The 15474-nt window shown below is 44.4% G+C and overlaps 1 protein-coding gene across 2 annotated transcripts in view; it reads left to right on the top strand.

Annotated features, from left to right (window-relative positions):
- Positions 1 to 4257: 4257 nt before the first annotated feature.
- The window catches only part of Kdsr (3-ketodihydrosphingosine reductase), a 39333-nt gene continuing 28116 nt past the window's right edge, over positions 4258 to 15474 (top strand). For both annotated transcript variants that reach the window (NM_027534.2, NM_001316750.1), the window contains exons 1-3: positions 4258 to 4456; positions 8467 to 8556; positions 10732 to 10788. In NM_027534.2, the coding sequence (NP_081810.1) occupies positions 4349 to 4456; positions 8467 to 8556; positions 10732 to 10788 (255 nt within the window). In that variant the 5' untranslated portion in view covers positions 4258 to 4348. The remainder of the gene's footprint in view (positions 4457 to 8466; positions 8557 to 10731; positions 10789 to 15474) is intronic.

Below are 15474 nucleotides of genomic sequence, written 5' to 3'. Positions count from 1 at the left end.
ACCCAGCAGTAGATCTTGTGGGTCATATGTGCTTCATATGTTGATCCCTTTGGTGACCCACTAAGCTGGGGCACAGTCGCTGAGGCACTTCACATTTTAACCAGCAGTGCGCAAGAGGTCAAGTCTCCATTTCTTGTCAGCATTTATTGTCCATATTGTTTTATTATAGACATGGTGATAAGTACAAAGCAAGTTGTTCTTAACATGAGAAAAGGCTAATAGTTTACAGCAACCAAGAACAAGGTTGTTGGCAATAGGAATGCAATCCAATAGAAGCTGCTATAAGGCAGTTTTTGCTGAAGATTAGTCTGTTGTAAGGCAATTTTTACTATAGCTTAACTATAGATTTGTTTTCCATGAGTTTTATATTAACTTAGATTTTTAAAAACCACTCCCTTAAAAATACTTTAATTTTTTGTTATTTCCTTTATTCTTGTGCCAAAGCTGTGCCCTTGTCTTGCTCAATGAGCCTAGATGGGTCTTGCAGGTCATTATAGGAAGCATCCTGTGTGAACATAACAGTGCTAGTGTGGCTCCCACAGGCCAGATCCAGGGAATCGATATCAGCGCACATTTCTATCCTGTTCACAAAAGACCCCTGCACCTTGAATAAGCCTACAGGGGTGCATACTGTTCTGTAATGGGAGTTTATCCAGGTGTGGTTATACTTCCTCAGCCTTTTTCCAAACACATGGGCTTACAGTCCCTTTTGCAATCTGTTCTGAGTACAGATAAGATTCCAGAGGTTTTCCTCCTCCTGGATAAGCTGAACAATAACTCTCTTCACAGCAAATTAAAAAGCACACTGACTGGTAGGTGCAATGCAGAGTCAGCGTATCCTGGGGAGCCCCACCCCAATGGATACACCTGCATCACAGCTCCTGCAGCATCAGGAAACATGGAAGGGGAGCAAAAAGATCTTAAGAGCCATGCTAGGAAGTCTGCAGTGGAACAATCTGTCATAGAAATGGCTGCATAAACAAGACCTGGACAATGGCAATATCAGTAGGTATGCTATTGAGGAAAATGGGAAATCTCCTGGGGTCACTCCCACTTCTGCACAAATAGGCAACTGGTGACTGCTGAGAGACAGGGTTACCCAGTCATAGGCATAAGCCCCCTAATTCATTGTCCAATACAAGATGCTCAATATTGAAACCATATACACAACAAAAATGGACTCAGCAGGTTACATTTATAGATCTGTACATGCAAACATGTACCTGGTAATCAGAGAAGAGGCTGTGAGTCTGAGACTGAGGGGGACTGTGGAAGGAATGAAAGGGAACGTACTTGAGAGGAGCTGGAGGGAGGAAAGGGAGAGTGAAAGGGATCCATTCTAATTAAAAATGGACTTTAAAAGTCAGTTTATTGAGTAACATACCAAAACCTGCTACACCATATTTTTGAAGAATCATTTTCTAAGTCCCAAAAGACTAATGGGAATGTGTAAGACCAAAGTGGTATAATTCTGCCAGATACTTTGGTCATGTGGTCATGGTGACCTACAACTGGATATAGCAGGAACTTGGTAATGATCAGTATCTTTTGACACTTTTTGAGACAGGGTACCATGTAGCCTAGGCTATCTTGGACTTAAGGTATAGCAGAGAATAACCTTAATGACTGATCCTCCCCTCTTCGCCTCTCAAGTGCTGGGGTTTATGTGTACACCACAGTACCTTACTGGGACACAATATCACAAGGTGTTCTTTGGTGAGATTTACTCTACAGATAGCCAAATATAGAGAAATAGCGTTAAAAGCCTCTGGCTTCCCTGTGGACCCTTCAAGTATTAGAGGTTTGTTTTACTGAAGTGAGCTTTGCCCAAAGGCTAGATGTTATCTACTTATCAGAATTCATTCTTATCCAAGAAGTAAGTTCTTTCTTTGTTTTTGGGAGGCTTAATAGGGATATCTTTGTTTAAGGGAGGCTGGCCAAACAGGACTTTAGGGTGGGGCTGATGATGCCTGCAAGATGAGCAAAGTTATTTAGGACTCCCACTATATTGACTTCTTTCAGTCAAGGCTATATACTTAGATCACAATCAAAATTCTGGACATGGAATGCAGGTGAGTTTCCTTGGCTGCAACACTAAGCACATTGCCATTTATCAGGCCTGCCAGAGCTCATGAGAGCTTCTCTCTGAAAAAGAACAGCAATTAAAAAAGAAAAAAGAAAGAAAAAAAAAGAGTCAAAAGACTGGGTCTCAATGCTAAATTCCAGCTCTATACAGTCCAGTTCATCATCACATGACCTGTCGGAATGATACCACTTTAGGCTCATAGATCCCCCTTGGACTCCACGTCTCAAAGAATGACACTTCAAGAGGGGCTTTAAAAGCAGCACACCAAGTCTATGGGAGGCTACAACAGTAGCTTTGTGTTTGAGCCCTCCCACCTGCCCTGGGCACTGTTTCTTGGTGTACTGATCTGTTTCCTTCCCTGTGATAAACATAATCAGGAGTGTGACAGCTTTTCTGGAGCACTACGAGTCCATCCAACAAACTTCCCTTCAACCAGAGGGGTTGGGAGCCCTTCAACTTCCACCTAGTTTTACAGGTCCTGGGAATTGTTCCCTCACATCTATGAACTAACACTGGGCACAGATCAATAAAAGAAAAAGATTAATTCCTTTTGCTGTTTGTAACCACAACTACATTTCTTTAAATAAAAAAAAAAAAAAGGAAAAATATTTACCAAAAAAACAAAACCCACTATGGAAAGGTTTTAATAATCCTGAGGAAAAGAGTTTTGGAGTAGAGGGTTTGAAAGTCTGGAGTTGACCTAGCTGAGTGAAAAGTTATGCTACTACTTAAGAAAATGGTCTGGCAGAGCCCTTCAAATGCTGTTGCAGAGTGGCTTGAGGGCCAGCGATGAGAGAGCCAAAGCATGCACACTCAAAAGCTTATATGTGAAAGTACATAGATTTGGGATTTAATACCTTACTGTGACACAATAGCACAGGTTGTTCTTTGTTACGATTATAATACAATATGGATAGCCAGCTATATTGAGAAATAGAGTTTAAAATCTCTGGCTACCCAGTGAACCCTCCAAGTGTTGGAGGTTTGTTTTGCTCAAATGAGCTTTGGCCAAAGGCTAGATGTTAGCTTTATATCATCCTAATCCAGAAAGTAAGTTCTTTCTTTGCTTTGGGGAGGTTTAATAGGAATGGCTTTGTTTAAAGGAGGCTGGCCATACATGACCTTACCAAAAATGTATTCAGTGAGTGTGATGGTGAACGCCAAGACATACTAGTAGAGGTCAGAGGACAACCTACCTTGTGGGGCCAGAGGGATCTAGCACAGGACTTAAAGCTTTCTAGCAAAAGACCTTCCTTCCTTTTGGATCCAGTAGCTTTTTTTTTCTTTTGTTATTGTTTTGATCAAAAAGTGATGAGTGAAAAAATAATCTAGCCTACACTAGGATATTATCAACAATAAAAAGAAATTAAATACTGATAGGTACAGTATGGAAGAATCTTAGTATGCTAAGTCAAAGAAGCTAGGCACTGCAGAGGGCATATTATTAGAACTCCACTTGTATGAATAGACAAGTCCAGAGAGCTTTGTGATTGCCTATAACTGCACCATTTAAGAGAAAATGAGCTGGGCGTTGTGGTGCACGCGTTTAATCCCAGCACTCGGGAGGCAGAGGCAGGTGGATTTCTGAGTTCGTGGCCAGCCTGGTCTACAAAGTGAGTTCCAGGACAGCCAGGGCTATACAGAGAGAGAGAGAGAGAAACTGAACTGTGACTGTTAATGACTATAGGGTTGCTGTGTAGGGCGACAAAAGACTGTGGCGATAGTTTAGACACTAAACTAAAACTATTTTAAGTCGGTGGACCAGATGTTGGAATTAAATCTCTACAACGGTGGCTCCCCGCGCCTCCGCGTTTGCATCTGCTTTGGTTACAGGATGTATGTACAGTTTTCAGCGAAATTCAATTATCAGAAATCCAAGTCAACGCTCAAAGCGAAAGGGAGCGGTGACCATTTTCTGAGTGAGCCATAAATACACGAACTGGAATCTGTGATTTCAAAGAAGAATACCAGGACTTAGGCACAGAACAAAATCCGTGGATCCAAAAGCCACCGTTTGCAAGCCTCCCACGACGTTGGCGGGCGGGCCAACGGGGAGGCCAAGTACCCGGAGCCTACGCACGCACAGCCTGCGCAGCCGCAGCCTGAAGCTGAAGGGGGCGCGGGCCCAGGAGCTAGTCCGACAGCGGAGACCGCCCCGCCCAGGCTCCTCCTCTTCCCTTCGCCGCCGTCCCGCCCTCGCTCGCAAACCCAAACACTCCCGGCTGCTGGTGCATGTGATCTCCCAGTAGTCGCTCGGCAGAGATGTTGCTGTTGGCCGCTGCCGGCCTCGTGGCCTTCGTGCTGCTCCTCTACATGGTGTCGCCGCTCATCAGTCCCAAGCCCCTCGCGCTGCCCGGCGCGCACGTAGTGGTGAGTGGCCTCCTGTTGCTGAGCTTGCCCAGGACTGCTTGGCCGGCTTGGGCCAACGAGACCACGGTCCCGGAAAGGAACGGTTGAGTGGGGCGGGTTACCTACTGCCTTAGCCCCGGCATTGCCCTGCCCTGTCGGACCTCAGGAACCCGCCCTCCAAGGCGCCGGGCTACAGGGCAGTGTCGTGGAGAAGGCGCCAGCCTAGTTTCCAGGACTCAGGGGCTCTGCTGCTCGCTGATCCCCGGAGCATCCCTGTCTGCCACTGTTTGGATCTTCAGTTTCCCCAATGAGTCAACAGAGAGACTGAGAAACTTTGCCAAGGACACGGCAGTCGGTGACTAGCAGGATAAGGGCGCAAACCCGGATGGGAGTAGCCACAGCCAGGGAATCCTAAGGAGCCCACAGCAAGGAGGGGGTCTGGGCCTCTGGGGCTGGCCCAGGCAGCTGAGACTGTAGGGTGTCGTGTGCAAGTGACAAAGAGCCCCCAGAGGCTTCTAGGAAGTGATACACCTGAGGGGTGGCCTGGCAGGTTTGGCCAGCAGGCTTGTCTCTGAACTCAGCCAGGGTCTGCTGAGTACTGCTCAAGTGCAGTCCTTTCTGGCGTCAGAAGGAAGAGCTAACCAGCTTGATTAGAAGCTTAAGATGGAAGGAGATATGAGTGGTTTGGTTTGTTAAAGTCCGGAAGCTCGCACGTTCCTATGTGCAGGCTTGGCTATGCCTCCACCCCGCCCCCACAGCTCAGAGCCTCAACTCTGGCATTTCTCCTCGGTGTCCTATATAGACCCAAAACCCGAGGCACAGTGAGGCGAGGAGTTGCGAATAAGGACAGCTAGTATCCAAACCGGCAGCACGAATCTCCTTGGTGCCCTTAGGTGACTTACATGAGTGCATCCAAGTAAGTCCCCACTGCGTTGTTACAGGATAGAGTGGTTATCTTAGTATGATTTATCCCAAACAAGAATTTCTGGATGACAACATGTGTTTCCATTAATTTGTCTTTTGTAAAATTACTGATTTATTCCCAGCTGCTGCTATGCATGATGTGGAAAGAGTTATTAGAAAAAGCCAAAGTTTACAATCATGCCAAGTTGCTAAAGTTTTACATCCACAAAATCGTGACTAAAGCAGTTGAACTTGCCGGCTGAGGAAATGGCTCAGTTGGTAAAGTGCTTGCCGTGCATCATGCCCTGAGTTAGGGTCCCTAGCACCCACATGCTCACTGGGCCTATGCCTCTAACTTCAGCACTGGGGCCACAACCTGTGGATCCCTGGAGCTCACTGGATAGTTTGCCTAGACGCACGAATGATCTTCAGGTTCAGGGAGAAGCCTTGTCGCAAAAATTAAGGTGCAGGGTGACTGAAATGCCAGACACTGCCAGCCTCTGCACAGGTGCACCTACATACACAACGCTGAATCAACTTGTGCTTGTATAGCTCAGCTGTGGGGCAAGGGAGGAGAGCCAAAGTCAGAATGAAAACTAATTCGACAACTACAAGGTACTCACAACTACCCTTGGTACTTGTTCTTGTGTCCCCAGTCCCCGGCTCTTTCACAGAGGAGGTTAGGGCTGTTTCAATAGACGCATTCTTTTTCCCAACATATTTTTATTGATTCTTTGGGAACTTTACATAATGCACTCCAAAACACTCACTTCCCAGCCCTCCCAGGATCCTGCTTTAATACAATAAAAAATAATTACCGCTATGCATGTATGTATGTTTACTGGTATAAACAACATAGCATGGCTTATTCATATGGTGTCCCTATCTGCCTTTTTTAATATCTGAAGAGTAAAATGTGATTTAGTTGTGATCTGGGATCAGGAGAGTGAGCCAAGCTCTTTGTTTTTAGAGCAGTTCACATACGCTGGTGCTGTGGTGTCTGATCACAGCAGCAAAGCTTTGCTGGTCTTCTCATCCAGTAGATGATTGTTCAGTGTCCCTCCTTCTGGATGACTGAGAGTAGTGCTCCTAGCAGCAGGAAAGTTGCTGGTGCCCTTAGTAGGGCCTGTATGCTGCGCTTAAAGAGACAGTATCGTTTAAATGGTATTTGTAGTGATCAGTAACAAGGAGTGGTCAAGGAAGGGAAAGTAAATGGTTATCTTCGGGGCCCTCTGTTTAGATATAGTATACATTTAACGTTTTCTCGGCCATTGTGAAAAACCCACGCCAGTTCTTAGAGCATCCAGAAGAACATATTCCAGAATTAGCCTAACTGTATTCTTATATGCCACTCAAGACTTAGCTGCGTTGGCTAGATCCCTTTGAATGCACCTTGATCTGAAAACCAGGTCTCACTCCCAATGTGAGAAAGTGACACTGTTTGCTTTCCTGAAACCCGCCCTGGCTTTTGTTCACATAATACATCAGAGCATAAAAGATGTCTCAGTAACCTCATTCCTAACTCCATCAGCTTTCTGAACAATAAATAGGGAGACTTTTATTTGTGAGCTTTGACGTTTTGTTTTGTTTTGGTTTTTTGTTTTCATGGAAATGACATAGGAGAACATTCTGCAAACTGAGGAAAGTATTTATTGAGTGCCTGCTTGTGCAGGGGCCTGGCATGGTCTGTGATGAGTGAGACAGGCTGGCTTGGTATTGGTCCATAGGAGCCATGAGTTCAGCCAGGGAGCCAAGATATATCCAAAGTGAGTGCAGACTACATGGTGACCAGCCAGGAGGACTGACTGACTGATGTGTTCAGGAAAGGTTCCCATAGGGCGTGGGGGAACTGTGTGGGGGGATGTGTGATCCGGGGAAGATAAACAGCTTAAGGCAGCATTATAAAGCATGTGAGGAAATGTTTTAGAGGCTCTGACAAGTACTATGAGGAGTAAAAGTTCATAAACCAGAACAGCCCGTAAGATAGCCTGATATCAGAAGCCACGGAGATAACACTCAGCCAAGGCAACGTGTATCCTTCTATAGTCATCCTCAGCAGACATTTGGTTAATGATCTCCCAAGCAAACCTCTCCATTAGATCCAAGGTGAGACTACAGGGAAGTGACATATTCTCAAGAACACAGAGAGACACATCTATGCTTGGAGGGTTTCATGGCAATACGAACATTACAGTGTGGGAGATGTTCTTTCTGCATGGCTTTAGAGTAGCAAAATATTCAAAGTAATCCAAATGTCTGACTGGAAAGGAGCTAGGTTTTGACAGGAGAGATTTTTGTTTTGCTTTTGATACAGGGTCTTACCGTATAGCCATGCTGGCTTGGAATTTACTGTGTGGGCCAGAATGGCTTGGATTCGGACAGATAGCCTGCCTCTGCCTCCTGAGTTCTAATATTAAGGTGTATGCCATCACTACTATGCCTGGCCTGGATGGAGCTCTTTAAATACAGTATTGTGAAGCCTTGTAGTTTTCAACGTTGAAAGGATATTCTTTCTTTCTCTCTCTCACGTTTTTACATAGACTTAGACTTACATAGATGTGCTGGAAGGAAATGAGATTCGTTTGTGTTTGTAGTCAGCAGCACTAATGTATTATTTCTTAGCTAAAATTGTAGGGCACGTTTCCTTTGGTGACCTGAAACGATTTTAGATGAATAGTTTATAGCTCAGCACGGGGGGGGGGGGGGGGGGGGGGGCTTGGAGGCTAGGAGGCTCTGCTGAGAGTATAATCTTTGATGCTTACACTGCATTCCAGGTGACAAATGTGGTATGAGGAGGTTGTGGTTCTTGGAGACGCTTTGTTCCTGAGACAGAGCCCCATGTAGTCCTAGCCAATACCATGAAACTGTCCGTGAGATTGAACGACTTCAACCTTGACCTCCTCATCCCCTGCAGACACGCTCCTGGGGAATTTTTAAAACTCAGAATTATGTCATAGTCCTATGCAGTACTGGAGATCCAACCTGGGGCCTCATGAATCCTAGGCAGGTACCTGCACTGAGCTACACCCTTACTACTCCCAACACAAGTATTTCAAGAAGTCTCTGTACAGAGGAGATATGGCAAGTGCTAAGATGGTCTAAGATGGTCTTCCTGATGTTCTTCATAGGTCACAGGAGGCTCCAGTGGCATTGGGAAGTGCATTGCTATTGAGTGCTACAAACAAGGAGCATTTATAACTCTGGTTGCACGAAATGAGGTAAGCGCTCTAGACTCCTCATGACAAACTCACTAACGCGGGAAGTCCAAGAGACGGGTCTTATCTGTCATTTCTCTCTGTAACTTGATGATGACATGATAGGCATCTTTGGCAGAGTCCCCATGCCCCAGGAGAGTTTCATTCTTTCCAGTATGTGTAGCAAAGTAGTTTTTCCTGTTCTAAGCAATCAGGGGTCTGTTTTTCATTGTATTGGGGTCTGCCGTCTTGCCAGAATTGCTTTCGGAGCATGAAGCTATGACTGAAGATGCCCCTTGTTCCTCTTCAGGGTCTGGAGCAGAGACCCCGGCTTCATGGTCAAAAGGTTGGCCTTGCTTGCTGTGGAGCAGATAGATACTCTGTTGAGTGATGAAATGAAAGAAGAGGGGCTTGGGGTGTGCTCAGTGGGCTCAGCACTTACCCAGGGTGAATGAATCAAATCCACAAAGCACTCCAAGAAGGTGCATGGGAACCCTAGCCTTAGGGAGGTGGACGCAGAAGGATCAGAAGTTCAAAGTCTCCCCCTGCTATACAGCAAAGGAGAGTCTTGCCTGACTTTCATGAGACCCTGTAATTCAGGGACAGGGAAGAAAAAGAAATGAGATGTGCTTGAGGGGTTAACTGTCGACATAGAGCGGTTGGTTGAAAAGGGGCTAGTGGAGAAGACAGGCTAGAAAGGATCTCTGGAGAAAATACAAAACAATAATGATCCAGAACTAGGTTAAAATAGCCATCATTTCCTTAAAGAACAAGTAAATGGTTTTTAAAAGAAATTATACAGCCAGGCGTGGTGGTGCACGCCTTTAATCCCAGCACTTGGGAGGCAGAGGCAGGTGGATTTCTGAGTTCGAGGCCAGCCTGGTCTACAAAGTGAGTTCCAGGACAGCCAGGGCTATACAGAGAAACCCTGTCTCAAAAAACTCAAAAAAAATTATATATATATTATATATATACATATATATATATATATATATACACACACATACATACATACACACACACACACACACACATATATATATATTATGGCTTGGTTGGACACACTTTAAGGTCACCATACATGAACAGAACAACAGATTTAGGAAAAGGCCACTTTTGACTTTTTAGCAGGGCTAGAATTTGACAGTGAGTGAGTGGGCGGGGACTGGTGTCAGAGCTGGAAGGAACTTGCAGGACCGTGTTTGGGCTGGCGTCACAGCTAGTGGGTAGGAACTCATGCACAGCCTGGTTGGAGTGAGTATCCAGAGAGTTTTCTAGCCTGAAGATGTTCTTTAGTTTGTCATGTAACTTTTCATTGCAGTCTTGAATTCATTTCCCATCATTCGATAGCATTGTACTATTTTGTCATGAGCATTCATGTTTGTAAATTCGATTTGTTCTTTGAAGATACCTACTGGCCCACCCCCACCCCTCTATGAGACAAGGTCTCGAGTATCATGGGCTAACCTGGAACTCTGTAGCAGAGGATATCCTTGCCAGATACCTAGGTTCCTCCAGGCTTGGTTTTAGCCTTTCCAGGGATTGACCTCAGGGTGCCATGCATGCTGGGACCTTCTTTGTTCTTCTACAGTTCTCAAATTTTATTTAAATTTATGAAAAATTAAGGTTCTGTAAACTCATCTGTTTTTATGAGAATAAGCAAAACAAAATGGAGGACATGGGAAAACTTTGCAATTATCTGGGTAGGTTTGTAAGTCTGAGATATATTTTTGAAAGTAACCAGATGTAGATTTTTCTTTCTCCTCTTTGTAAGAAGTGATTGATTTTTACTCGATGTTGCATTGAAAGGAGTAAACTGCTGATATTATCTAATAAAGCCCTCCTGGTGTGGAGTCAGCTGCATGCCTTTAGCCTTCCAGAGCATTTGTGGTCGGTCATGTGCTTATGCTGTGTCCCCGCTCAGTGGTGGGAATGAAAATGTCTGTTGGCGTGGACAGGCTGACCAGCAACACTAATGCTGCTGAGAGGGATTTGAGCTTGCTTTCTTCTTCTTCCCATTCTCTGCAATGGACTTAAATGAACCCTGCTGTGACTTACCTGGGCTCTTAGGTGTTTTGCCTCTTTCTTCCTCAAGCCCACAGCTCTGATTTATAGAATGCAGTGTCTGTTCAAATGTTGCTTTTGCTTTTCTTTTTAACAAGTGCAGACAGACATAATTTTTTTCTGTATTGCTTTTAGGACAAGCTACTGCAGGCGAAGAAAGACATTGAAAAGCACTCTATTAATGACAAACAGGTAAAGTGGGGCCGAAGGAGGAATTTTCTTTCCTGATAGACAGTTGTTTAAAGGGGAGGAAAGATGTTACTTCCACTGCAACTGGTTCACTGAAGGCATTTATGGTTTTTCCCAATTAAAATACATTTTAGGCCGCTTTCTAAAAGATGGAATTATTTGAAATGACTAGAATTCAGGTCTCTGTACAGAAACCAGATGGTATAGACTATCACACATACCTGAAAATAGCCAAGCAGCGCTGTATGAGAAAATGGTTTCGTTGCAATTACTCAATTTACACAACGACTTAGATAGAAAGGATGTTTGAAAAGATGTTGTATGATTTGGGGTACTAAACTGATACAGACACTGTAATGTATATTTTCATGTGCAAGTCAGTGACTGGTTGACTACTACAGATCCACCATCTAATCTAAAGAAATGGAAATTAAAGGACTTTCTGAACCCTCTCTCCTGCCTTTGGGCTCATTACCAGCCTCTCGTTCTTAGAGGCCACCTTAAGCCCGACTCTGATGTTGTTGTTCATTCATTCTTTACTTTTCTTTAAGATTTTACCGTCTCTGGTAGTGTGTATAGTCTTTTGTATGAGTGTGTGTGTGCACCTGTGTGTACAACGGTCCTGATATGCATGCACATACGTGCACATGCTCGAGAAGCCACGGGCCAACATTGGGTATCTTCTGTAATCTCTCCATATTTTTTTTTTTTTAAATAGGCTCTTTTGGTGAGCCTGAAGCTATCCTTGCTGGGGATCTAAACGCAGGGCCTCCTCACGCTAGCACCTTGCCAGCTAGTCATCTTAGCACCTAAATAGTGCGTGTGCGTGTGCGTGTGTGCGTGTGTGTTTGTGTGTTTTCTGTATCCTTTTGAGCTTTGGCAGCATTCCTATGTTTCTGAACTGCCTTAATGAGACCTCGCACACAGTATGTAGTTATGCTTAAGACACCCACTTCCTGAGTTTTCACAAAGTTGTGCAATCATAATCACAATCAATTTGGAAATTGTCCCAACCCTGAAGTCTCCAGACTGCCATTAGCAGCCACACCCATTCCTGCCCTGCCTCTCCTAGCCCTAGCCAAGTACTAATAACCTTTATAATTTGATAGACTGATGGACATTCTTATGCAGTGTCCTGCAACCTTATTTCTTTATTCTATATTATTTTTAAAATTCATCTGTGTTGCTGAATAAAATAGCTCATGTGGTCTTTTCTTTTATTTATTTATTTATTTATTTTTCTTTTTGAGATTCTTTTATGGGTGTGCTGTCCAGCTAGACTCAAATCCCAGGACTGTTTTAGAAAGTTTTAATCAAAATCCGGGATTTCTACCCTGCCTTTGATCATTCAGTTCCCAGATAAAAGACACACTTTTATTATTTACAACAAGCTTTAAACAACACAAGAGCTGGGCAGATATCTGCCTTCCCTGCTATAAGAATCTACTTTCCTATTTATAACCCCGAGTTATTACTTACTGTGCTTTATCTGGGCTGCTCCCAGCTTCAGTTGGCCAGCCTTATAGCTGTTTTCTTGACTCCTAACCCATAGTGTCTTTCTCTTCTCTTTCTCCTTCACTTCTTCTTCCCATCAGAGGTTCTCCTCCAACCCCCAAGCCTTGGAACCCTAAATTCCACCTGAGTCTCTTCTGCCCAGCTGTTGGCTGTCAGCATCTATATTTACCAATCAGAAATAACTTGGGGATAAGGTCACATTAGCATCACTTGGGTCTGAATGTGGACTCCTCTGGGTCAACCAGGTCTTGAGGAACTAGCAGTATTAGCATTAGAATACAAGCAACATCAGACCAACCCCTACACAGGACTCAAATGATTCTCCTGTCTCTGCTTGTTAACAGGATTGCTATAGGCATACATCATTTTCCTACATTTACTTAAGTTTATTATTGATATATATCATGTAGTTGTATGTATAAAGTACTTTCACTTACCTGTTCTGTCATTGATAGCTATTTAATTTGCTCCCATATTTTTGTGTTTATTGCTGGTTGTTGTCATGGCAGCTTTTCTTTGTGCACATGATCAAAATGATTCTGTTGCTTTGGGACCTTTGACAAGGGAAAGCAAAGTTGCTCAACTCTTAACGGCTGGGAAATGGGGACGGGGGTTGGGGAACTTTCCTCAGTATCTTCTGTGGCCTTGAATGGCATACCTTAGGGACCTAAATTCTCTTTATTATGCCCTGCCTTTTAAAGGTTTCACTGCCTTCCAATAATGCCAATGTACTAGCCCTTTAACATGTTGTCATTGGGAATACAAATTTTAGTACGAGACATTCCAGATGCCTGCCTGTTTGCTCTGGCACCCATCACCATGTCCCTTGCCACAACCCCATGTAGGCATTCTGCTTTGTGATAGGCTGTTTTTTGGCTGCCAGTGAAAGAACCCATTTAAGCTAGATTAGAGTGTATTAAAGGCAGGTTTATTGGGAAGCTGCATCCAGAGTGGGAGAAGGAGAAGGGGAGAGAACATGCAAAATGTCTAGATTATATAGAGAGGAGCCTCTAGGAGAAGGGCAGCCCAGCTCCTGGGTTGAAAAATTCAAGGTTGTGGGCAGGGTATGTCAGGTAGGGACTGAGGGATGCTGGGAGAACCTAGAGGCCAGGTCTGCTGTGCTATGTAAAATATGCACCTTAGTCTCTGTTCCAGGGTCCAGAACCAAACATCTCAGTCTTTTGTTGCTTATAAAAGAATAAGAGACTCCATAATCATACATGACTGCTTCCTGCTGACACTGGGGTGCAGTTGTGAATGTGAGAAAATGCTGGAATGTGGGGCAAATCCAGGAAGAGCTGATTGTCTCACTGCCGCCCAGGTTATGGGACCATCTCAGGGTAGGAGTGGGTAGGCCCAGTTGAAACAGTCTGTGAGGCTGGGGCAGAGCACCTGTGAGTAACTGTTTTGGAGCTCTCGTGGATGCAGATTCTGAGAGAACACCTGGATGTTGGAGACAGAAGATAAAGTTTAGGGAGAAAAACTTCTGGGGGGGGGGTTATACGTTTGAAACTCTTAGGCTCATGGTTGTGGGAGTTGGAGAAGGGGTGGGGTGGGGGCAGGACCAGGGATAGGGCCGGTGGAGAAGGAAACAGGCTGTTAATTGACAGTACTTATCTGGAGTCCATTTGGCTATGGAAGGTGGATTTGAGTGGATTCCCTGAAGCTTACAAGAATCTTTTTAAGTTTACAAAAAGATAAATCCTCTACAACTTCATTTATCCACTTCAATACCCCTTCCTAGACCTTCAAACAGTTTCTTAGAAGCCTTATATATCCTCAGATCTTACGTAAATGTTTCCTATCCAGTTATTCACCATGAGACATGGATGGTTGATCACTAGATTTAAACCCCTCAGAAATCTGAGAATGGTGCATCTAAATGTCCTATGTGTCAGTTAGAATGACAGAGTTACCCATTACCCATTATACCACTAGGTTCCTTTTACGTCGATGGCTTTGTTGAGGACACAGGTCCAGGGCAGGATTCATCTTAGGCTGCCAGGCCCAAAAAATCTGGAAGGCCTTCCTGTGGAGGAGAAACTTGGGAAACTGACCTTGCTTTGACTTAGCCAACATGAGACATGTCTGGTGTCCCTGTTTGTACACAGTTCAGGTCAGACCTCAGCAGTTTAGGCAATGGAGCAGCCTTTCTCAATGGTTATTGTACAATTCAGGTGGAGTCCTCTTGTGCCTGGATCTTCTTGGAGACCTTGAGGGTGTCACTACTAGGATTGGGGAGTCTCTATCATTGTAAGCATTAAGTTTAAGGTTTTAAATGTCATATTCAGCAGGTCTCTGACAGGTTTGAGGCCGGTACCTACTAAGCATATCTGCGTTAGTCAGTCTATGTCTGTTTCTAGTTATCTGTACACCTAGCAAACATAAAAAAGGAGGCTAAATAAAGCTTAAATAATTAACTGCATCATTTCTCAACATGACTTTAGTGATGCCCTTAAGAAAGATGGTGGTGAAGCCATAATTCAACCCTCTTTATTACAAAGTCAAGATGGTGACCAGTTGTGCTGTTTACCCAATGTGTGTACATTGTTAGTTCACCATCACTGTTGTAATCAGTATTGCTGCTGCTGCTGCTGCTGCTGCTGCTACAGGAAGGAGCGGGGAGAGGTGGGGAAGTCTGAGCTAGGTGGCACCTGGAGCCTTGTGCTCAGTGTGGTGAAGGGAGAGTGGGAGAACACAGCCTCCAAAAAGCTGGACACAGGGAATTCAGACCAATTTGAATAAATTTTTTTTTTTTTAGATCCCATGGCACCCATCATCCCAGCGTTCACTGGAGATCCCAACACTATTGAATTAGCATCCCAATTCATAGTCTGAGATCAAATGGTTTATGCAGAAGTGTAGTAACTTCAGATAAGGCATGTCTGTATCAAAGGTTCCCCCAAAACAAAGACCTGGCCTTTGTTCAGATGGGGGGAACTCTAACGTAGCTGTGACTCAGCAGAGAAAGCTCCGAGGATCCTAGACCCAGATAGGAAATAGCTGGGGATGGGTAGCCACAGAGTCAGAAGAAATGATGTATTTCAGTGGAGAGGGCTAGAAGAACAGATTGGTTCCCAGATGGCCAGGAAATACCAGGTCCTTCGAACTGGGGACTCAACTTCTCTCCAGTTCAGCGACATCTGATAGGTTATTTTTCCACCACCGGTGAAA

Source organism: Mus musculus, chromosome 1, assembly GCF_000001635.26.
Source record: "Mus musculus strain C57BL/6J chromosome 1, GRCm38.p6 C57BL/6J".
In the NCBI taxonomy this organism is placed as follows: domain Eukaryota; kingdom Metazoa; phylum Chordata; class Mammalia; order Rodentia; family Muridae; genus Mus; species Mus musculus.
This window is presented reverse-complemented; position numbering and strand designations above follow the sequence as displayed.